This window comes from Haemorhous mexicanus, chromosome Z, assembly GCF_027477595.1.
Source record: "Haemorhous mexicanus isolate bHaeMex1 chromosome Z, bHaeMex1.pri, whole genome shotgun sequence".
NCBI lineage: Eukaryota > Metazoa > Chordata > Aves > Passeriformes > Fringillidae > Haemorhous > Haemorhous mexicanus.
Genome location: NC_082381.1, coordinates 65,656,131 through 65,679,694, shown reverse-complemented (window position 1 = coordinate 65,679,694; position 23,564 = coordinate 65,656,131). Strand labels below are relative to the sequence as shown.

Below are 23,564 nucleotides of genomic sequence, written 5' to 3'. Positions count from 1 at the left end.
TTTTTAACTGGCATTCTGCATTGTGCAGCATAAATTACATTAACCTATTAGTTGGTCATCCCCAACTTGAGTATTACTGCTTAATGATGGCTAATGCCAAAAAAATTGTATTGCCTGGTAATGCAATATACTCATTCAAAATGAAATTGTACAGTTTAATACAAGTGCAAGAGTATCTAATGGACATGAACAGGTGTGTTTCATGGTTTCTTTCAGTCTAAACATATTCACATTCATGCTGAAGATGTTGTCATGCTGGTGTAATCCAATTACCGGTCCTTAAATTAATAACCCTATTAGGATTTTATTTTTGCACTTAGAGCAAATATAATGAAGATTCAAAAGTAAATACTTGAAATAAATATCACCAGAATAGCATATAGTCACCAAAGAAAAATTAAATAAGTGAAAACAAATGTCAAATACATCAGCTATATATCTGAGCATATCACAATGTAGCAACGCTTTCTTGCATCCATTTCTTCTCTCTCTTTACCATGTGGCTACTTAATTTGTGGACTTAGTTACTGTATAATAATTTTACTTTTAAATGAATGTAGAGCAATATGCCAGGTGACATAGTTGATTCTGCTTTAAACTGTCTTTTCTGACTGGTTTTTATTTGAAGTGATAGTTGCAAAAAATTTTAACTCGGTGGCCTATAGATATAGACATAGATATCAGCAGACAAAGATGGAGGTTAATAGTTATTATTTGAAAAATAAATTTACTGTACTATATTGCTTCCTTTAGAGTGGTTACCTTATCTTCAATGGAGTCTATTCAAGGGCTTAGATTGCAGGGCCTTGTGGGACAGCATGCAGTGCATTTGTATGTTCTTAATAGGATTTAACTATTTTACGTATTGATCTTTCTTGCTTTTGCTAATAAGTGGAAACATTATTTCAATTTTAAAAGGCTCCTCTAGAAGCAAGAATATGAAATGCATTTCAAAAGAGAGATTTTCTTGAATTGGAAATGTGTTTTCTTAAATATTAAAACTTCTGAAAGAAGAGTTCTTTTGTTTCTTAAAATATTTTTTCACAAGACTGATTAGCATAATTGTTGGAATATCCAAAGCTCTTTAATGTTCTAAGAACTGTTACTTGATGTTGATAAAGTGATTTTAAAGAGTCAGCTGAGGCACCAAGCTTCTGTCTTTTGATTCAGACCACAACTGAGGGCACCGTTTGAGTATCTGAAGACAAAGACACTGAAAGAAAAGTATTTGTTCCTGCAGGGAATTAAATCACTCTGAATAACTACCTTTAGGGAACAAGTACTTTTCAGTTGAAGTATGTCTGCTGTTTGTTGTCAGTGGGGAAAGCCTATTAGGAATTGTTCTGTCTTCAAGATAAGAGGGTATATAATGGAGGACATTTATTCCCTCGAAGTTGATTCTTCTATAGAACATTACTTGAGCTGCTGGTCTCTACTTGGGCAGTAACATTCATTGCTTTAGATACAACAACAACAACAAAGAAATCCAGGCTGTTCTGTTTCAAAATATGATGAGATGAAGGCATTATTCAAGATTTCCAGTCATATTCTATTTAACTGACACAAGCCTTATTTACCCAGAAATGCCCTCCATGGTAGTGTTACTTTCAACATGGTTCTTATTCTTCTCAGACGAATATTCTAAAAGTTCCTCAGATCTCTTCCTCCTTTATTCATTTTCATCTCCTACAAGTATAGGTAGTCATCCTCTGCTTCATTTTGATTATAGCAAGAGATAGCAGATGGTGATAGAATGAAAAGACTAGTTGCAAACTTGAATCTTACAAAGACTTGAATGCTCTCATAATCCTCTAGAAAGTGTCAAAGTATTGTCTGCTATTACATAAGGCTCTACACATGAAGGAGAGGTGTTTCAGGCTAAATTGGCTTAGGAAAAAAAGTAATGGAAATACATATAGAAGATGTTTTTTCACGCTACCAACAAAAATATGGTGCAAAGCTTTTAAAGTCTTGGCAGCAGCATATGGCAGAAAAATCTGTTCAGAGCAAAGATCACAAGCTGGATTTACTTCTTCACTCTCATTTTGTTTTATACTTGTGTGCTTCCATTGACGTCAGAGTATAATGTGCAATGATATGGAGAATCAGGCTGTCTTCAACTACCTACCTCTCTACCTTCTACTTCCCAAAGCATTTCCTAAATGGGATGCATCATACTACAGAATATTACTTATTTCAATGACTGTGACTCTAAAAGTGGTGCAAGATAGATCATCTTTTCCATTGTTTTCATTCTTGAAGGCCTCTTGTGCATTGCCCAATCAGTCAGTGAGATAAAATTCTGAAACTAGTAGGGTGGATAATGAAGAATGAAGTTTAATCAACCTCAACTTATTTAATAGCCCATTGCACTAGTTTATTGCTGATGTTGTATTCTGGAAGGAATCCTCAATTACAAACAGGAAGTAGCAGGATTAGGAAGTGAGCATGGTGTCATATACATATTTCTGTTCTACAGTTCATCAGGATGGCTGTAACCATTGACTTGCCCTCTGAGGCACACGAGAGCATTCATTTAGTCCTCAAATTTCACGTGGTCAATTCTATAATTTCAACAACCCAGTATGGGACAATCTGAGGTTTTGGAGAAAATCAAATCTCTTTCAACAACAAAGCTCTAAAGTGCTTCAGAACAGCCATTTCATGTTTTAAGATAGGGATTTTAATGTCTTTCTCCAATACAATCACAAAAAGTGGTGATACTAACAGCCGTCTCTTCTTTCTAGACAAGACCAGGACTTGCAGAGGGAAGATTCTCATCTCTTAGTGTGGTGTCATAGTGGACACCTGAATTAGCAGCAAACAAGCTAAGTTTTAAACAAAGAAGCATGAAACAGCACTTCTGCTCATTGCTGGAACAGGTCTAACCTAGTTCAAGCACTGCAGTGCGTGCAGTGACTATGAAGTTCTGAGACCCACATTTTTAAGGGCTCTTTACTGAACCGTGTAGATATGGTCGTTTCTTCAGAGCTTGTTGTACATAGTATGACATTGCATAGTGTACCCTTAACTATCTGATTTCTTGAATAAGCAATTATTGAACAAGATGTAAAATGCCATCCACCTGTCTTGTGGAGGCTTGTATTGCTACCCTTTAGCAAAATCAGAAGCATACTGTGTAAATCATTTATTATGACAGTAGACATGCTGTAATTGGTGAGAATTCATACTCTGAATAATATGAAAACAACAATACCAAATGTAGATACTTGCATTAAATGCTCAAAATCCAGAGACTGCAGAAATCCAAACTGTGTTTCACTAGCCTTTATTTCTTACCCCATGCATCAGCTTGACAGTCTGGTTGTATTCACCCCTTTTTATCATTTTGCAACCTGTCATGTCCCATTTATAGTATATTGGCAGACTGATTCTCAAAGGAAAGAGGGTTTTGTTTACAGACAATTTTGATTATCAGAGAATGTCGTGGTTAGTAATCAGTTATCTTCCCCACATCTTTTTAATCCAGCAACACTTAATGTGGGGAGAAAAGGTATGCCATGGCATGTTTGTGTAGGTACATTAGTATTGAACCGAACTCCATCTAATGGGGTCCACCTGGAAAATTTTTCTGTGTATGTCATCTTCCAATTTGCACTAAATTTGGAAGAATTCTAAGGCAGAAATTTAGTAATTAGACCCCCATCACCTTAACATAACTAACAACCACAACTACTTCAGCATGTCTGCTGGAAAGGAAAAGACCCCTCTATTGAGGATAAACACCATGTATCAATTCCTGAGAAATATAAATTCTTTATAGTTATTCACTTGAATCAGAGTATATGTTGTCAGTAGCTGACAGACAGGTCTGTAAATCTACAAAGACTTTTTTAAAGGCCTTTTCTGTTCTGTGTGCAAGCACACCCATTCTAAGATTTTTTACTAAGCAGTTAGCCTGTTGGAGAGCTCCAAGGAAGTGAAATCAACCTTTGCTCCTGCAAAGTAGCTCCTTTGATGCAGTCACCTAAGACTGTTTTGCTTCTGTAGTTCTTTAGCTGTGGGGCTCAGTCTTCCTGTTCTACTCGTCTAGAAAGCTTCAGTGGGTAGCTGTGTAAATAAACTTGTAACAGGCATGCAAGGCATGCAGCTTTAATTTTGCTTCCTAATCTCTCAAGTAGGAATTAATTGGAGAGCTAAATAACCTAGGCAAAACAGCTTCTCTGCTAGTCTTTACCTGTAGGAGATAGAATTTTAAATAGAATAGTGTATCCATGTCCACAGTTATTTCACCCTTTGTTTTAAGCAGGACCTGTAAACTCTTAATGTTTTCTTGCTTTATGATAGAAGTAATTCCAGCTTTTTGGTTTGGGGGATTTGGTTTTGTTTTCTTTATTAAAAAAAAAGCCCAGCTAGGCTAACCATTTATATTTCTTTAAACAGGCAGGACTAGAAGTCTTTCTGCTTAGTAACTATTCCTAGGTTAATTTTTTTATTAATAGAGGGGAAACAAAACTGAATTTTATAAGTATGAAGGTACTCATTCTGTAATTTCTCATATTTTACTCTTCCTATTACCATTATTCCTTAATCAAGCCTAATCAAATCCTAATGTTCCAAAATCTTGAATTTTTTTCTCTGCTAACAGAAGGGTTCTGTGTATACTAATACTGGTTTCATGTGTTATCATCATATCAAGATTTTAAAATACTTGATCAAGAGAATGCCTTCACACAAAATCATTTTAATGCCCTTAATGCTCTAGATATATTGTATTAAGGAGCTTATATGCAAATTGCAAGATTTTTAAATAACTTTAGGAAATTAAATTTGGTCTTAACATAAAAAGTATATGAGTGAGTCATTTTAGATATGCTGTTGATCAAAACAGATTGTTCTAGCCTGGCTTATTTGCTCTCCACTAGAGGACAGCACTGCTTTTGTATCTGAATGGTATAAAGTGATAAATATGTGCAGCATTTTCTTTGAAAAACAAACAGAAGCCCTTTGAGCCAGTTATTCAAACAGAAAATGCTTAACACTTTAAGAACTAAGTGAGCAGAAGACTGTCTTTGATTGTAAAGATCTCTGAGTATTTAATATTTAATATTTTAATATCTTTCTATAAAATAATCTGCTTTCTTGAAATTAAATAATTTTCCTGCAAATTAAAATTTATAGCCTGTTTTAAAAATAGACTGAGTATAATTCTCAAGCATGTATCATATTAAATGTCCAATTCGATAGGAAAAAAAAAGAAAGAGTGAAGTATATGAAAAAACAAAATAGATTGAGTATTGCAATTAGCATTTTCGAGGTGGGAGGACCAAATATTTTGATTCAAGCTCATAGCTTATTGAAGTTAAAGGGAGGAGATATGCATACCTACATATAAAAATGCTGATATTTTTAAACTAATAAATTTGGAAGATAAAAAGTTCCTGCATCATCTTCTTGTGCATGTGGAGTAGTGCTATGTATTGGACAGTAAGTTCAGACTACTCACTTGCATGTCTGCATTTTTGTTAGAGGTACAGTGCAGCTGCTTACTGGAAACTGAGAAAAGACTTAAAATCTATTTTGGCAATACAAATAAACATGGTAATAATATGTATAAAATTGCAGTCAATTTTATACATATTGACTGCAATTTATTTTACAATTTTGTTATTTTATACCCCCTGGAAATATAGATAATGTTGGAAAATAATTACATTATTTTAATGAATTTTAAACAATTTGTTAAGAGATAGTGTTAAAATTGCATTAAGTATGCAGGGGAAAAGAAAAGAAAGTCACATCATCATAATATGATTTTTAAGGTAAATTGCAATCAAATTTTCTTAGTAGTAGCCAATGTTAAAAACACTAGATTAAGTTCCTTCTTTTCATGGGTATATTTGTGTTTACAGTTTTAGTATTAAGCTCTCTCTATCCCCAGGTCAGAACTAGTACCTAAATACTTCCTTTTCACCTTCTAAGTCTTACTCAGAGAACGAATACAAGTAAATTTTTTTAATACAAATAAATAAAAGTAGCCAATTTTTAGATGAGTTGTTATAAGGTGAAATCTGGGCAATACAAAGATTCAGAGTACTGAAACTATAAGTGTAAGTATCTCTGTTGTCCAGTGGACATGCTGGAAGCTCCTTTGTAGTTATTCATTCTTATATTTACAAATTGAAGACTAATTCACAGCAGTATTTTTTCCCCTTTGAATATATTCATTGCATAACTTGATTACACATTTGTCAGCTTTCGACTAATTATTTTTCTACAGCTAGGGCAGGGCATTGCATCTTCTGATTGTCTTCCTTACTAATAGGATTCTGTCTGCTTCAGCAGGCAGTAATTGAAGGCTTCATGTACAAGATTTAAAGAAAGGGCGGAGGAAAAAAAGTTTTAACCTCCATGGGCCATTGTCACTCTTTGTGGTAAGCAGTAGAACAGAAAAAGAAGAAAATTTAGCTTGAATAGAAAAGTCAAAGAGGAAGAAAAGCACTGACAGGAGAGAGTGTGTTTTAATGCTCTTGAATTATGCATAACGAACCCGGCTCTGCTGTAAATATCCTGACTTATTTATACTCCGATAGTGAGTGTTCAGGTGTAAATTTACTTTCTCAAATGTTTAATTTTAAAGAGCAGATTTTAAGTGAGTTAGTCTGCTGCTGTATATTCACTGCCACTGAAATTTTCAGAATCTTTCCCCCAAAAAATGCATCTCCTTATAGCAGCTATATTCTGTCTACAAAAAAGAGAAAATTGCTCCAGTCTGTATTCACACTAGTCATCATTGCAAAGTCAGTCTTTGGTAAATGCTGTCACATTGTAGTATCTGACACTCTGTGTTTTCTCTTTATATCAACTATATATCAAATTTTTCTATATGGTTATCATGAACAAATTTTATTTTCATTGGAAGTCAGTGAGACCGTATGCTTTATTTTTAACTCCTGAAAGACCAAGTTATTTTCTAAAAATATATAGTACTTCATTGGTGCTGGATTTGTTTCTTAATGTATATTTCCTTATCCACTGATAGGTACTATATTTATATAAAAATAATGTACTAACTCCTTCTCTTTTTTTACATGTCACATATGCTCAAAATATGTAATGTTCTTTCTAAAAAAAATGAATTGCTACTACATTTCTATAAAAATAATGTATTAACTCCTCTTTTTTTGCATGTCACATATGCTCAGAATATTTAACGTTCTTTCTAAAAAAAATTAATTGTTCAGAATATGCAAATATTTCTCACATTGTTTTGTTCCAATTGTCTTGATTTTTTTAAATGGGAAAAATATTAACAGTTGCAAATGTTCCTGAATGTTTTAATGATGTAAAATCAGATTTAGAATCAATATTATCACAGAATTAAATACTGCATCATAGTGGAAACAGCCATTTTGAAGCTATTAGTAAATATTTGGATTTGTTTTCCAGATGTATGCTCATTTGCTTTGTTTTTTTGGGTTTGTTTGTTTTTGTTGTTTGTTTGGGATTTTTTAATATTTACTGATAGATCGTTTGTTGCAACAGAGCCATGCACATAATAGATGTCTTATGTTTAGAGTTGTCCACAGGACAAATTCATTCTTTTGGACCTACAATCAATCAATGTACATTCTAGATTTAAATGTATTAAAGTGCAGATTTCAAGACTTATTAAAGCCAGAGATTTCTTGTTGGTTTATTGTCTTTTTTGATTTAGTTTTGTTTGGAGATTTTTGTTTGTTTTGAATTCAAATTCTAACCTACAAAGTGAAAAATTATTACTGACCTCATGGAGAAAATGAAAGTTTCTCACTGAGAGTGAACACATGTTATTAGTGATTAATTTTTTGCTGCTGAGAGATTTTTTTCATGCCTTTCTAGGCTTCCCTAGGTATTTAGTTGAGCACAACACACCTTTTGGAAAATTCTTGAGGGTTTGTGGTGAGAGTTAGTATAGAAATGCAGTAGCATGTATTTATTTTAAAAAATAGCTATTGGCTAAATCCTTCAATGACAGTGTATTTAAAACATTTAAATAACTGACAAACAGGTTTTACTGCCAGTGCCAACTGCTCCGTCCTGTTACAACTTTATTCAGTTTTACAATTATACAATTATACCTCTCCTTAGAAACTAGATTATATTCCCTATTCTAAGGAACAAATTTAGGTTTCCAAAGCTCAAAAGCAGCAGTAAACCTGCGGAGTGGTTCTCTTCTATACATGCATTTTTAATGCTGAAATAAGTCTTCCTGTTGTGGTCCAATTCTTCCTTCACCGAGCAATTCCAGACGCCATATCGGTGACCATGGACAGAAGCTGATTAGCTGCTGCTAGTTATGTGTATTAACACTTTGTGTAAAATTACCTGAGTATCAGGCCCTTTGCATCTTGCAAACCACATGCAAACTCACATTTTATTGATTTTGTGTGGTTTGTTCAGGGCTATGGAAAAGTACTATTGATCCCCTAAGTGATTTTGCAAATTCACATGTAAAAATATCAGCACAAAACTCATCTCTCATGCTTTGGACCACCTTGGCTTTCCCAGAACGCTGACTTTGTATCACTTTCAGCTTTTGATGAAAGAGGGTAAAATCAAGCCTCGGGGCTATGAAGCACAGCAGGAGTGCCAACTAGCAACCTATTTATGTGCATACTCAGAGATAATCTGCTTCTGTGTTGTCCCAAGACACAACTGTTAAGTAAATAAAGTGACTAATAAGACTATTGTTTCTATAATTATCCCCCTGTCGAAGTCAACAAGAGAAATAGTCATCTTCTAGCTTGCAGCATAAATAGATGAAATCATTGGTATAACTAGCTAAGTAGGTAATTTTTGTACTAGTAATATTGTTTTATAACCTTCTATTAAAAAGAGAGGTCTTTGAATGTGTCTGTAATCCACACAAAAGAAATAGATTGACCTGTGATGGGTGACACTAGAAAAGTGCCCCATGTTTCCTTAATTAGTATAATGTGTTATGAGATTTTGATATGCTTAGTTTAAAAAGAAAAAAAAAAGACAGAAATTACTTCTCGTTTAAAAAGAACCTGCTTCCTGCTTAAGTGGCTAATATTTTAATTAAGTCTGGAGTGAAGTTTTTTGAGTATCTCCTGATAAACTCCCTCCTTTATGTTGATGGTAATTAAACAGATCCCCAAGGGCTTGGGTAGGCGCTTTGCAAGGCCCGTGCTGATTGTCAGACAGGAGACACTGACCAGTTGGTTTGCTCTTGAATAGCCCACAGCGTGCTGTCAGCGCAGCAGTTTGATTTTTCTGTATTGTGAGCTGTTGTCAGGGCTAACTGGGTCCTATTGTGACTGAAGATGTTGCGCAAATTGAGGCAGATGGCTCTGATTCAGACACGTGTCATTCAGAAAGAGGAGGGGAGATTGGCCCTGCAAAGTGGGGTCAGACGGGGTCACAGACCTGCTCTACACTTGTTAGTGTTTTCAAAAGCCCATGTGCAGCAACTTTGTTGTTGAGAAGTAACCAAGAAGGGGGGAGAGCGTGTTGTGCTCCTTGTGGAAGATGGAAAGATGGACGCTGTTGCCATCCTCTTGCTTCCTGTCTCTTGGGCCTGGCTCTGCGCACAGAATGAATTAACAGGATTGACAGAAGTTCATTGTGCCTAAAATGGCTTTTCAGTCAATTGTGGTGCTTAAAAGGCTAGTTTTGCTTTTAATTCCATGTAATTAGTGGGTTCTTCATGTCTTGGAATTTAGTAATGGTGCATTAGGCCTAACTTTTGTCTGTCTCATTGGTTGGTAGGTTTTTATTTCCTTTGTAGGATTTTTAATAATTATAAAATGTTTTAAAATATTGGCCACATTTTTATGGTTCTGGAGATAAATTCACAGAATAACTCTGTCTTGCTGCTACTGTCATTTCAAACTGATTGTTTCATATGTTTGTAATTTTGACTGGTTTTAGTTTGAATTAATTTCTGGGATTACAGGAGGAGGAGACGTATTTCAGTAAGTACAACAGTTTGGCTTTCTGTATGTGTTCTACTACATTTAACATAGTTGAATTGTCTTTGGGGCATCAACTAATGAAAATCCTTGGAAAATTCTATACAGCTGTAGTCAGGTTGTCAGTGTATATGAATATTGTGAATGAACTGAAGAATCAATATTTACATTAAAAATTATTTAAATAATATTTAGTTGGTACTACTAAATACAAAATTTTGCATGATACTTCTTTGCTTTTATAAAATGCAAAAATATTTGCATAAATTATGTTTGAAGAATTTATGATAGGTTTTATGGTTTATCCCCTGAAATGCATTAATGAATTTAGAAGTATTTTATTATATTTGAGCTCATTTAACTCTTCCAGAAAGAAACATTAACAGTCTTTGACCTTAAGAGCCTCAGTGATTTTTCTCTTTTCTTTTTTTTTTTTCTTTTCCCTCCAGGTTTGCAGCTAAGACTGTGCACAGTGGGTCACTGATGCTAGTCACAGTGGAGCTGAAGGAGAGCTCTACAGCACAGCTCATCATAAACACTGAGAAAACTGTGATTGGTTCTGTTCTGCTGCGGGAGCTGAAGCCTGTCCTGTCCCAGGGGTAACCTGCTTACATCTGGACTTCAGAATCTGGCACACAACAAAAGTGCCTGGCATCCACTACTGCTGCCTTTCATTTATAATAATAGCCCTTCCATCTGGCAGTGGGGAAAGAATACACTCTTGACATTCTTGTCTTCTGCTTTAGAATGCTAGTGCGTATCTATCATGTATGCAAGTCCTTTCCTTTTTTTCTGCTTGCTAACCAAGGAACATATATTTTACTGTCAGTTATCTGCGCTTTTAAATGTATTTCCCGTTTGTTCTACCCTAGTCCTTCCCTCTCTCTTCCCTTCCCCCAGTACCTACCTTCCCCGTCAGCTTCCACTCCCCCCCATAGTGGACAAATACTAGGTAATAAAGAGTTCAATGGAAATTACACTGCTTGAAAACTGAGTTCAAATGGCAGGTGGGTTCCAGCAACATTCACAACAAGTATATGGTTCAGAGAGAATTTTGGTGTGTGAAAACACAGTAAGTACAGCAAAATTGTTTTCTAGAAATGCTTGTAAACCTGAACTCATCTAATGAGAACATTGTTTCTACCTACTGTCATTTTCTCAAATATTTTGTTAAGATGCTAATAAAGTAGTGCCTATGAACAGAAGCTCCCTCTTTCTTGTTTTGGTAGAAAATTGATAACAGGCATGCTGGTATTGTATATACCTGGTTACCTGAAGCAGATACAAACGAGGTGGACACTATACACATATCAGCAAATTGTTCTTGCAAAAGTAGCCAGTGTTTGTACTCCTGTGATAATTGTCTGCTATACAGTTACATTTTTGTTAATAAACAAATCCAGCAGCTGCCTATTTTCGAATTGGCCTGCTCATAAAATACTGATTGAATTGTTCTAACGTGTATTAAATGAAATACTGATTGTTAGACTGTTGTGGCAAATACTGTCATCTAGCTTAATGAATAGTTCAGCTTTATTTCAAATTTCTTTTTTAAACTAAACTAAAACATTTCCCAATTTTGTATAAACCAGGGCTTGAGGCAAAGGGAAATTCATATCCATATCAACTGAACTAAGCCAGGGAAGACCAATAGCCTTGCACCAGTTGGTGTACCCGCTTTTCTTGGTACAGCTCAGTGAATTTGTCAGGTCACTGATTTTGACCTTCCATTCACATTCTGGTTGCATGGCACGATGGAAGACGCTGAGCATTTTCATTTCTTACCAGTTCTCCTCACTTTCCAAAATGTTTTTTCCTAGTAACTCATGGCTCTGCTACAGAGAAGATACTTGAATGAGTGTAGACTTTCTCTGTCACCCGGACCTTTGCATGGTCCTTAGATGCCCAACTACTGCTGTTCTAGTTTAGAATTATACAAAATGCTGCTTTTTCAAAAAATGTTGTCTTGCTTCACACTAGTTCTTCTGATTTTTTTTTTTTTTAATTTAGTAGAACTAAAAAGAGGCTCCAAATGCTAAAGAGAGGTTAAGTTTTTAAGGCAGTTATCTTGCGCTCTGTGAGAAATGTGGTTCTAGAGTTTGCTCTAGCACCTAAAACCAAATAAGAATCTTACACCCTCAAGGGTGTACATGTTCTTAATCAACATTCACACTATTTTCTGAAGTCCTAATCCTGCAATAAGTTTGCTATTAAATTAGTTTTCAACTGTGATGTAAAAGCTATTCAAACAGATGAAAAATTAATTGTTATAGAAATTACTGTTGTCTCAGGGAAACTGCAGATTGGTCTGTAGATAATCTTTAATATTAAGACCCAGTGAGAAGATCATGAGGAAAAGGTACAGAAACATGCATCCTGAGAAAAGACTGAACTGTAAAAGCTTTGGCCATGATTGTAAAGGAGAAAACAAACGATAATTACATCTCATACCACAGTATAAATTAAAGAAAAGCACATTAATAAGTCACGCACATTGCTGAGTATTTTCTGCCTCCTTAGAGTACTTTATACATGAGGATAGTTGTGGAGTTTCTGGTAGTAATTTATATTTTTCAGCACTCAAGTGGTTCAATACCTCTTGGTACCAGTCTTTGGCTGTTCATAGAGTGGTTTGGGTTGGAGGGGGATGCTGAAGATCATCTAGTTCCAACCCACTTGCCATGGAACAGGATACTTCTCACTAGACCAGGTTGTTCAGAGCCTTATTGAACATGGCTTTGAGCACTTACAGGCATGGGACATCCACAATTATTCTGGGCAACCTGTGTTTCACCACCCTCACAATAAAGATTTCCTTCCTAATATCTGATGTAAACCTACTCTTTTTTAATTTAAACCCATTCCTCCTTGTCCTGTCTCTACATGCCATTGTAAATAATCTTGCCTTCTCTTTCCCAAATCTCTCAGCCTTTTCCCTCTTCTCCATCCCTCTGATCGTCACTGTAGCCTCCTCTGGACTCCCTCCAGCAGGTCCATGTCCTTCCTGTGCTGGGACCCCAGAGCTGATGCAGCACTGCAGCTGGGGTCTCAGCAGAGCAGAGGGGCAGAATCCCCTCCCTGCCCTGCTGCCCACACTGCTCTGGATGCAGCCCAGGACACGTGTGGCTCTCTGTGCTGTGAGTGCCCATGGCTGGGTCATGTCCAGCCTCTCAGCCAGCAGCACCCCCAAGCCCTTCCGGGCAGGGCTGCTGTGATCTGTGCATCCCCAGCCTGTGCTGGTACCAGGGCTGCTCTGAGCCAGGTGCAGCACCTTGCACTTGGTCTTGTTAAACCTCATGAGAGTCCCATGGGCCCTCTCCAGGAGCTTGTCCAGGACCTTCTGGATGGTATCAAGTGAATTCAGCTTGGTGTCACCTGCAAATTTCCTGAGGGTGCACTTGATCCTTCTGTCTGTGCCGTTAGTGAAGATAGTAAACCTCACTGGTCCCAGAACAAACGGTGAGGGATACCACCTGTCTCTGATGTCCATTGAAACTGAGCCATTGACCATGACCCTCTGGAATGCAACCTTCCAACCAATTCCTCATCCACCTAACAGTTCACCCATCAAATCCCTCTCTCCAGTTTGGAGAGAGTATTGTGGAGGACCACATAAAAGTCTTTACTGAAATCCAGAAAAATGATATCTGTAACCCTTCCCCTAGCCACTGATGCAGTCAACCCATCATAGAAAGCCACTGGCTTGGTCAGACAGGACCTGCCCTTCCTGCAGCCATTCAACTACATCAGCCAATTCCCTCAGACTCTGGGATGTATCTCCTTGGGTACATTCCAGTTCCTCAGGTGGTCACAAACCTCACTGTCTCTTACAGTGGGAAGAACTTGCCTCTCCCAGTCCTCGTCCTGTTATCCATCCAGTCAAGAGGTGTGGGAAGAGTTTCCCATTGAAGAGTAAGGCAAAAGTTGTTAAGTACCTCAGCCTTCTCTTTTTCTGTTACCAGTTCTCCAGTTTTCCAGTGCTGTTTATCAGAGGGGGTACCCCTTCTTTGACCTTCTTTTTCTGGTTAATGTACCTGTAGAAGCCCTTCCCATTATTCTCTGTGTCCCTTGCCAGGTTCAGTTCCAGTTTTGTTACCTTGGCCTTTCTCATGGCCTCTCCACACAGCTGTGTTTTACCTCTAAACTCTTCCTAGCTCACCTGTCCTGGTTTCTTTCCCTTACCTTTGGCCAGCAAGTTCCTACTGAGCCATACCGGCCTCCTGCCCTCCTTGTCAGATTTCTTGCTCCTGGCGATTGCCAGCCCTTATGCTCTGTGGAAGAGCTGCCTAAAGATCTGCCAGCTCTCTTCTACTCCCTTGTCCCTGAGGGCAGTCTGTCAGGGGATCCCACTGACTGGATTCCCAAAGGACTGGAAGTCTGCTTTCCTGAAGTTCAAGAGCTGAACTTTCACTCCTTACCCAACCCCTATCCTTCAGAGCTGCACACTCCAGCAGTGCATGATCCCTGCAGCCCAGGCTGCCTCCAGCCCTGGTGTCCCAGTTAGCTCACTTGCACTGGTGACCAGCAGATCCTGTACCACATTCCCTCTGGCAGGGCTGTCTGTCACCTGGCTCAGGAAGTTATCCTCCACGCATTCCAGGAGTCTCCTGGATTGCCACAGCTCTCCAAGCTGCTTTCCCAAGAGCTGCTGGGGTGGCTGAGTTGCCCTGCAGGACACGACCCTCGAGCACAATGCCTCCTGTGCTGGAGCAGTAAGGTTTGGTCAGTGGGCTCCCCTTGGTGGGGCGGCTATAGCAGACCCCAGCCAAAGGTCCCCTTTGCTGCCTCAGTCTCTGACTCCTACCCACAGCTTTCTACCTGCTCATGGGTATTCTTCAGGGACAGCTCTTCACATTGCCAATTTTTTGGCTTGTGGTATCATTTGTACCCGCTTGAGAAAGTAACAGTGAGCCGTGGTCCATGCTCTTACATGGGCTACCCTCTTGGCTGCATTATGGGTCTTGGTCCCTGGTAGGCAGCGTTACCTCTGTGACTCTGACAGGCCAGCATGATGTTGTAGTTTCAAAGTTCATGCTGCCTTCCCAAAGTAGTAATTTGGAGATAAAGTTTATTTAAGGGTTGGTATTTAAATAGCCATATCTTTCTGCATGTATTAAAACTCAGCTCCTGAGGAATCTAAACATGAGCATGTGAGCCTATCTTACATCAAAAGTGAAAGTTGCACTCAGTCATAATTGAACCAGTAGCAGTAGCTAACCTAATTTGGCTTTATTTCCTTCGTACTCAGTTCTTCCATTCTTTTAGTTATTTGTAGAGGCATATTAAATGTTGATGCCTAGTCTAAATTGCAAACTAAAATTCTCTTTGGAGTGATTTGCCTGTATCAGGTAGCAGCAGCTCCTGCCTCTGTGGGCAGTCTAATCAGTGAGGAGCTGCACACTGAGAGCCACCTGGCTTCAGCAAGTATCCTAGCCTGGGCACACTTGGAACATACCAGCGTGCACAGCTCAGGGCACAGGAGCAAGGCCAAGGCATAGTTCTGCAGGACTGCTGGGGTGGGTTTTGCTAAGATGGTTAGAAATTGTATCAAGGTCTAGTTTAAGGAGTAGGAGGTGAGGGTTATTTACTTAAATAAGCAAGTTTTCAAATGCAACAGAACATTCAGAAACATGGGAAAAACAATAACAACTACCAACTCACATACATTACCATAAAGAGAAATTGGGGTATAATTTTATTAACTTTAATCATGCTGGAGGTATTCAACCTCAAAAAGACTACAAAATTATTGTGGTCTACTACAAGCTATAAGACTAGTGCTGGCAACTCTGAATTGAAGAATTATTCAGCAAGAGCAAGGACAAACAGGTAAGAAAGTTTCTGCATAGTGAGGGATTGATAGTTTACCTTTGCTGCCTGATTGTGTCTACAAAGAACCAGAAACATACATATTCTCCTTAGTGAAGAGTAAGGGGTTTCTGTATTTTTTCTTTTTAACAGCTAAACTTTCAAATTTGGTTACTCCAAAATAAAGCATTTTGAAAGAATAGGATGCAAGGAAAAGTTGTTTGGTTACTGTTGATGGCAGAATATAAACATAGGCTTGATGCATGACAGTAAAAATAACATAATATTTCTGCTTATTTTTCTTTGACATTTTATGATGTTGTATAAAAGGATATGTATTTTTTCCCTTCATACCCTGCTTTAATTCTAATAATTAATTTCTAAAGAAATATAGCAGGAATAAAAATGGGTCTGAAGCTAGAGACAAAATAATGGAAGATATAAATAGAATAGTACGTGAAAGGATAGTGGAAATAATGGAAGTGGTTTTAGAACTGGGACATGATACAGCATAAGAGATAATGAATTACGCAGAAAAGATAAATTGAGCTTTTCTGATGATCTTTTCTACTAACTCAGGAACAAGGTGACATTTTGCAACATTTCCAAAGAAATATATTTAAATTTGAGGAAGGCATTTACTTTTACTTCCCCTGTGTTTTAAACACAACATGTACTTAACTTCTGGTCATCCACTGCAAGTCTACATCAGCAAAGAAATATACAGATATGTATTAGATAGGACACAAAATCCCAACGTCTCTAAATTCCCTTCATCTGAGCCTTTGGGTTAATTGCTGATATTTGATTATAGGATGAAATCCTTTTGCACACTTTGTTTTGCAATAGTCCACTGCAAAAAGTAATTTTAATTTTTTTTTTAATATTCAATTACTGAGCTGCCTAGTTTTGCATACAATATCTTACATGCTTGAATTAATTTTAACTTAGCATTTAAATATCCTAACAAGGTTTCTGGTAAGCAATATGCAGGTAATTTAAATTGTCCCAAGCCCTCATCTGACTTTCTGTGTGTGCCCTTTCTGTGTGGGCTCTGTTCCCTTCTTTTTCTGACAGTTACTGTTCTCCCTTTCCACATATTTCTGTTTGTTTTGACATAAAATTTACACTTGTTTAACATTTGCATTAAATGTTTCCTTGTGCAGAAGCCATGCTTTGATATGTTCAGACATGTGGTTTGATTGCTGTTAGGAGCCTTTGTGCATGACCCTTTGTGATAAAAGCAATAATTTTGCCGTCTTTATCTCAGCTGGTACAGTTGTGCTTTTATATAGAACAGTCCAGTGAACCTGTTTGGAAGAGAAGGAAATTATGAACGCCACTGCGATTCCAGCCCCTCAGGTTGCTTGTTCTGCCTAAAAAGGTGCAAGGTGAACTATACTCTTCAATGGCTGGTGACTCTTGAGTCCCTGCTGTGACTGTAGTGCCACAAGTCCAGATTCACTTAAATTGTGTACATTGTGGTGCATATACATTTATATTACCACAGAGGCAAGTTTCATATTGCCCAGAGAGGCTGTGGATGCCCCATGCCTGGAAGTGTTCATGGACAGATTGGATGGAGCCCTGAGCAGCCTAGTGTAGTTAGTTAGGGACCTCCCTGCCCTTAGCAGAGGGGTTGGACCTAGATGGTCTTTAAAGTCCCTTCCAACACAAAACATTCTATGATTTTATGATCTTTCCAGGTAGTATTATTCTAAACTCCTTTTTTCTACCATGTGTAGGAGAGAGGACAGAAGTGAGTTTTGCTGGATTCCACCGTTGCTTTTCCAGTCCTCTCCAGGTTTTGGTCTACTCTCATCCTGCTCCTGGTGACTTACCTCCTCCTTTGCTCACCTTTCCAGTCATGGCTTTCAGAGAACAGGGAAGATGATGGTGCCCTTAGCACCATCTCACAGAGCATATGAATTGCCATCCACACCTTCATAGACCCCTCTGGCTCAACCCAAACCTGTTTTTTCTCCTTGGTGGGAAGGGTTTAGAATAAGCCTTGCAAAACCAGCGGACAAGTCACATCTCATGTTCAGGAAAGAGCAAGAGCTGTTGGCACACTTGGGTCCTGGACACCTTTCATTCTGCAAAAACACTGGTGGGCCCTAGACTTGTGTCAGGAGGTGGTGATGGCCTTCTCTTGTAGCAGCCGTGACTGGCAGGCGTTCAGCTGCCAGGCACAGCAAATGGCAGGAGGGTGAGGGTGCTTCCAGCCTCCCTGCACAGCTCCAGACGTGTCTTGGACCATGGGACACCCACCAGCTTGGGCTCACAGCAACACCCTAAGCCCACTATCTGGAGCACAGCAGGCAAGGGAGGTGCTGGGGAGGCAGGACCCTGTTGAGAGGCAGCATCAGCTTTTTTCCTTCTGTAACACATCTGCTGGGGGGACTTCAAGGCTGAGAGAGAACTCTATACCTGTCTGAGGCTTCCCTGTTGTGAGAGCTACCACTCTTGGAGACCCTGACTGACCCCATCTGCAGGTCTACAAGGGGCAGCTGGCTCTGCCCTGGGTCAGTGCAGACCCTCTGATCTCCTAAAAGGTGCCCAAGAAATTGCTTGTGTATAATAGTGTGCCTTGCTGCAGTGGAGCACTTCTCTCTCTTTGCAGATGGTGTTTAACACATGGAATAGTTTGATCCTGTAGTATCTATAATCTCCTATAATTTTCATTTTGCTTTTTTGTATATTTATGTAAGGACTTTTAGGCACCTAATTGCTCTCTGCATGCACCAGCAGTGCACAGTGTGCCAGCACCGACTGAATCCAGTTTGAAAAGTGAATGACTCTGAAACATCAGTTGTGAAGGAGGTAGAAGAGAAGAAAGAGACACCAGTTTAGTTATTTTTTTAGACTTTTTTTTCCATACAGTCAAAAAACCAGGAACCCACTTGCTACCAGTAATTCCTCCATCTGTCTTTCTGTGTGTTTACAGATGTATCTCCTAAAGCAAAACAGCAGGATCATTTGGGTTTAAAAACCTCATAACCTTTTCTATGAGACTGCAGTGTTCTGGTGGGATTGGGGGTTGATTTTGGTGATCCAATAATTTCATTGATACAGTTTGGAGTGTAGCCCTACAGACATCTGGATTTGACACAGCCAGGAAGGACTACACTGTGGCAAAGGAAAAATGCACTCCCATTCTTTTTCTCTTGCTCTTACTTTTTGTGTGTCAGTGCTATGCTAGAGCAGCACCAAAGTGGTTCCTTTTATCAGAAAACAAGAAAGGCACCTCTTCAATACTGAGCCCAAAAATAACTGTTCTGCTTCATATGGATCTGTCGGCCTCCGCCAGTGCCTGGGCTTGGGCAAAGTTAGTTGGTGGTTCAGCTTCATGTAATTGAAAGTCATTTTGATTTCTGCACTGTGGTGTAATTGCTCGAAAAAACATGTTATTTGATGATTAAGATTCTGGAGTGAATTGTGTTCTTTTGGGTTCTTGCACTGTTTCTCCATCAGGGACTTGGTTTCAGTGGTGTGCAGCTGCTGGAGTTGATTTACAGTGCTGCGGCTGTGGCTAGTCATAAATAAATCCTCTTATATAGTTGTTATGAACACCTGTTAGATCATCTGTCAGCAAAGCGCTGTTCACATTTATCATGGTGCGGTAGTTATTTTACCTCAATCCATTTCCGACTGACTCGGCCTCCATCACTGGATTACTATTACCACACCATAATCGCTCGTTTCCACTCCATGTTACAACTTGCAGATAAAAGATTTCACTACTTGGCCAAATTTCATAAATAAAGGAGCAGTTCAGTGCAGTAAAAGTTTATTTTTGTCATCATTTGTCACCCCATTATTCTATAAATCAAATGGAATAGCGCTATTGCTAGCTCAGGCGTTGCTGTCAGCCCTAGGCATGGAAATGGTCCGTTTCTTCTTTTTAGATGAGATGACATGTCTTTCAGACTTAACTGGCTTATGGCTTTGTTTCACCCATTTTATTTTATCGGCCCTTCAGAAAAATCCTTGGGGACCAGAGAGACTAAAGAAGTAAAATGGAATCAGAAAACACAGTAAAACATTCTGCTTTAGCTGCGTTACGTACATTTCCCTCCCCCGCAATCATTCATTTACAAACTCCTCTGCAAAAATAATGGATCTGGATATAAACAGCCCCTCAATGCATTCTCCAGCTTTACTCAGACTTTATCGTTCATGTCGAACCCTGGGTATGAAAGGGCTCCGGAGAGGGTGCTACAAAGTCCTGCTAATGCTTCTGCTCCTAAATGGACTTCCAGACTGCTCAGGGATTGAGTTGTGGGGTGGTGCTTTTCTTTCAAAGGTCTGTGCTAATGACTTGCATTTTGGGGCCTGAACCACCTAATAATGCTGTGCTATGCCTCACTACCCAGCTTCACAACCATAACCTTCAGGATTCAGGATGTTCCTCCATGGCACAGTCTTCACAGAAATGTTGTTTGCTTTTTCTGTTTTTTCAATAATTTCCTAACTCTAGCTATAAAGTCTGTACTTGGGCCATGCCTTGATTTTTTGGCTCTGTGTCTGTTACAGATGCTTAGGGTTTTCTTGATTTATTGAGAAGTTAAGAGACAGATCTCTGACTAAATTTTGAAGAAAGCAATATTCCTTGGTTTAAAAGGAGCCAGATAGGATGATGATAAAGAGATGGGGTAATAGAAAAGGGTTTATAGTTGATATTATACTTCTGAGTTGGTTCTAATTCAAGTTACATTCTTCATAGTCATTATGTAGCTCATAAATTCAATAAAGTGTTTTACTATTACTATAAAAATGACAGGAGGGGGGTTTTATGTTGTAAGTTTCGTTAGTTGCTCTTCCTGTTTTATGTTGAAGTTCTCAGGCCGTTATGTCATTAAACTCCATGGAGTCTGAAGGGCTCAGGCCCCTCTGTTCCTTATCACTGGCGCAGTGCCTGCTGTGGGGCAAATGTCTGTGTGACCAGTCTCTGTCCATCATCGCTTTCCTTGTCAACGGCTCTCTTTGCTTCCATTTTGGATTTGTTTTTTATTCAGAAGTTCAGGTACCTGCCTTTGTGAGGAGACAATTGGAGTTTCAGAGTGGCTGTGGCCCCATTTTGGATTCTGAGCTCTGGACATCAATTCCCAGCTCTGGCTGAGCCACTCGTGTGAAAATGGCCTAACCCTCTCATTGCAGTGGGTCTTAGATGGCTGTGGAAAGAACCTGCTGACAAAGGGGCATGCTGCACTATGGAAATAAAATGATTTCTGAGTGTTCACCCTTCCTTTTTCCTTCCCAGAGACACCTACTGGGACTTTTCTCCAACCACTTTTGTTGTAAAATTCAGCACATATCTAGGTTTGAGATTCTTGTTCAGTTTGTCTGTACACAAATGCTTGCAAACATAGCCTTAAGCATTTGCTGTGAAGGTCTCTAAAGGCAAATCCAGGAAGGGTTTTCCTTTTTCATTGATGGGGGAGATGAATTTTTTTCAAAGGCACTGTAGAATTTCTGTTATTTCTGCTTCATTAGGGGAGAGAAGCATTGAATATCTGACCCTAGAGCCTTTGCTTTCTCCAGATGTTTGCTTTGCACACAAAAAATCTGCATGAAAACAGCAACTGCTAATTCAGTGGCCAAAGTGCATCAGGACCCTAATCTAAAACCTCCCAATCCATCCAGCTGTCTGGCATTTGCTATTATAGGGCACCAACAGAGAAATGAGGCTGTGGCTTTATCACTGCACCCTGGGTGACAACTTGATTTTCTGCTTTCACCGCAGGCAGCAGCAGCCCAACATGATGGGGCTGTTAATTTGTGCATTTCATGGTGTCTGTCAGGGGGCCGGGAGAGGAGGGTTTCAGGGGAAGGGAATGGAGCATGTCCCAGCCTCGGAAGCACCTGTCTGCATTGACGGCAGAGAGCACTTCTTATTAGCGTGCAGGTCTCTAAATGCAGCCCCGGGATGACAGCCTGGCATTCCCAGCACCCACACAGTGTGACAGGCGCAGGCAGCCGGTCCCATTGTTTGCCCTTGATGAGCATGTCATTAATGGAAATGGAAGAAAGTGAGGGCCACATCAGTATTCAAATAGCCTCCATCCTCTCTGCCATTCAACTGCCTGGCTCAGGCGGCTGCAGATTTCCTTCTGCAGCTCCACTTACACGTTTCCACAGATTTATTCCCATTGCATACAAATCCCCTCCATGTGGCTCTGGCCCCATGCCCCCCCATTCCCCTCACATGCACAAACATATTCTCCAGCATCATCTGATCCACCAAAAATAAAGTGGGTGTTCTTCCCTTTCCTCCCTGTTTTGTGAATTGCTTAAGTACCAGTACCAAATACTTGCTATTTACAATCCAGGAAATGGAAGATGCTATTTATTTAAACTCGAAGTATCAAGCAAGGGGCTGATATATTGTTTGTAATGTCCTTGTTTTCTCACAAGCAGCTCTTGATGCTTGTCTGAGTGACCTCTTTCACTACAATACATTGCAATATGTTTGGTTTGGAACGTTTCTCCCAGTGGGTATGAAGTAAGAGGATTACAGGCAAAAGGAGAAATGACTATAAAATCTATATGCCTCCTTAATAACAATGTTACTGAAAACATCATTAGAGCAATGCTGTTCTCCCTCAAAACCGTTTTTCAAAGTTCTGTGCTTTAATAACAGCCATGGATACGTGGAGACAAATGGCCATCTCACTGGGGTACACCATCTTAGGCTGCCAGTAGCCCTCTGACCTTGCAGGTACCTTGTGATCTCTTTGGAGGCAGCTGGTGTGTTTGCCCTCTGTATTTTTATGCGTGGACCGCAGCAGAACGCCAGTTGACCATTAGTGCTCCTGAGCAGTACAGCAATACAAACAACAAAATATCATACTGCTGCTATGAAAAATGTACCTTGAGCACACTGGCATCTGGCCAGATCTTAAATGTATGTTTTTGTGCTTTAGTTTTGTGTTAGTCTGTTTCTGTAATAATATAATTAGTGCTCACAGGGGAGGCTATTGACACTACCACCAGGATCAGTTTGCTCTTTGCAGTATTTCCAAATCATTCTCGTTACACATCCAGCTTGCAGGTTGTATGTGGTACCCCTTGTCTTTTGTCTGCGCTTGTCCTCTCCAACCAGTAACTTAACCTCAAATCTAAAGCTCTCTCCATTGAAGTTCCAATAAAAGCCTGGAGTCAAAATTAGTGTACATTGCTGGGTGATTTCCAAACCCTGGGACATTTTGTAGTCCTGTTTAACCGCAGGAGCTGGAGAAAGTGAGCCCAGCAAATTTCAATTTGTCATTCTAAATCATTAGATAGTTCCAAAACCACATAGTAGAAGCAGAGCTGTTACAAAATGTTTTGGTAAGCAAAGATACTGCTTCCTCATGCTGTCATTCCTCACACTCCTCCCAGCACTGCTCTCATCTCAGAAATCCTACTGTGACGTAGATAGGGTTGGTCTTGGATGTGTTTGCCCTTGCAGGTGCTTTTCTTCCACTGGTGCCTGTGGGGACTACCCCAGCACTCTGCTCCCTGAAGCTTGAGTCCTGGAATAAGTGCAAGGGTGATATCCATCTGGTTTGGCTATGGTGTCTGGGAGCAGGATGGTGAAATCTTTGGGTTGCCACTTAGGTGCCAAAGATGCATCTCAGCATGAGGACCTTTGTGAGCACAGGTGCCTTCTTTTGTCTTGGCTCCTACTTCTTGCCCTGCTCTTCTTTCTTTTGCTGACCAGTTTGAACTGCAGAATACAGGTTGAGTCTCACTTTTCTGCACTTTGTTCAGAGCGCTCTGATTTCAGTAGGAACCTCTAGGTGTTGCTGTGATATAAATAATAATTGGTTTTGG

General features: G+C 39.3%; 1 protein-coding gene across 2 annotated transcripts in view; it reads left to right on the top strand.

The window, feature by feature from the left end:
* AP3B1 (adaptor related protein complex 3 subunit beta 1) overlaps positions 1-11,143 on the top strand; it is a 155,869-nt gene extending 144,726 nt beyond the window's left edge. For both annotated transcript variants that reach the window (XM_059836743.1, XM_059836742.1), the window contains exon 27: positions 10,388-11,143. In XM_059836743.1, the coding sequence (XP_059692726.1) occupies positions 10,388-10,541 (154 nt within the window). In that variant the 3' untranslated portion in view covers positions 10,542-11,143. The remainder of the gene's footprint in view (positions 1-10,387) is intronic.
* The last annotated feature ends 12,421 nt before the right edge of the window (positions 11,144-23,564 follow it).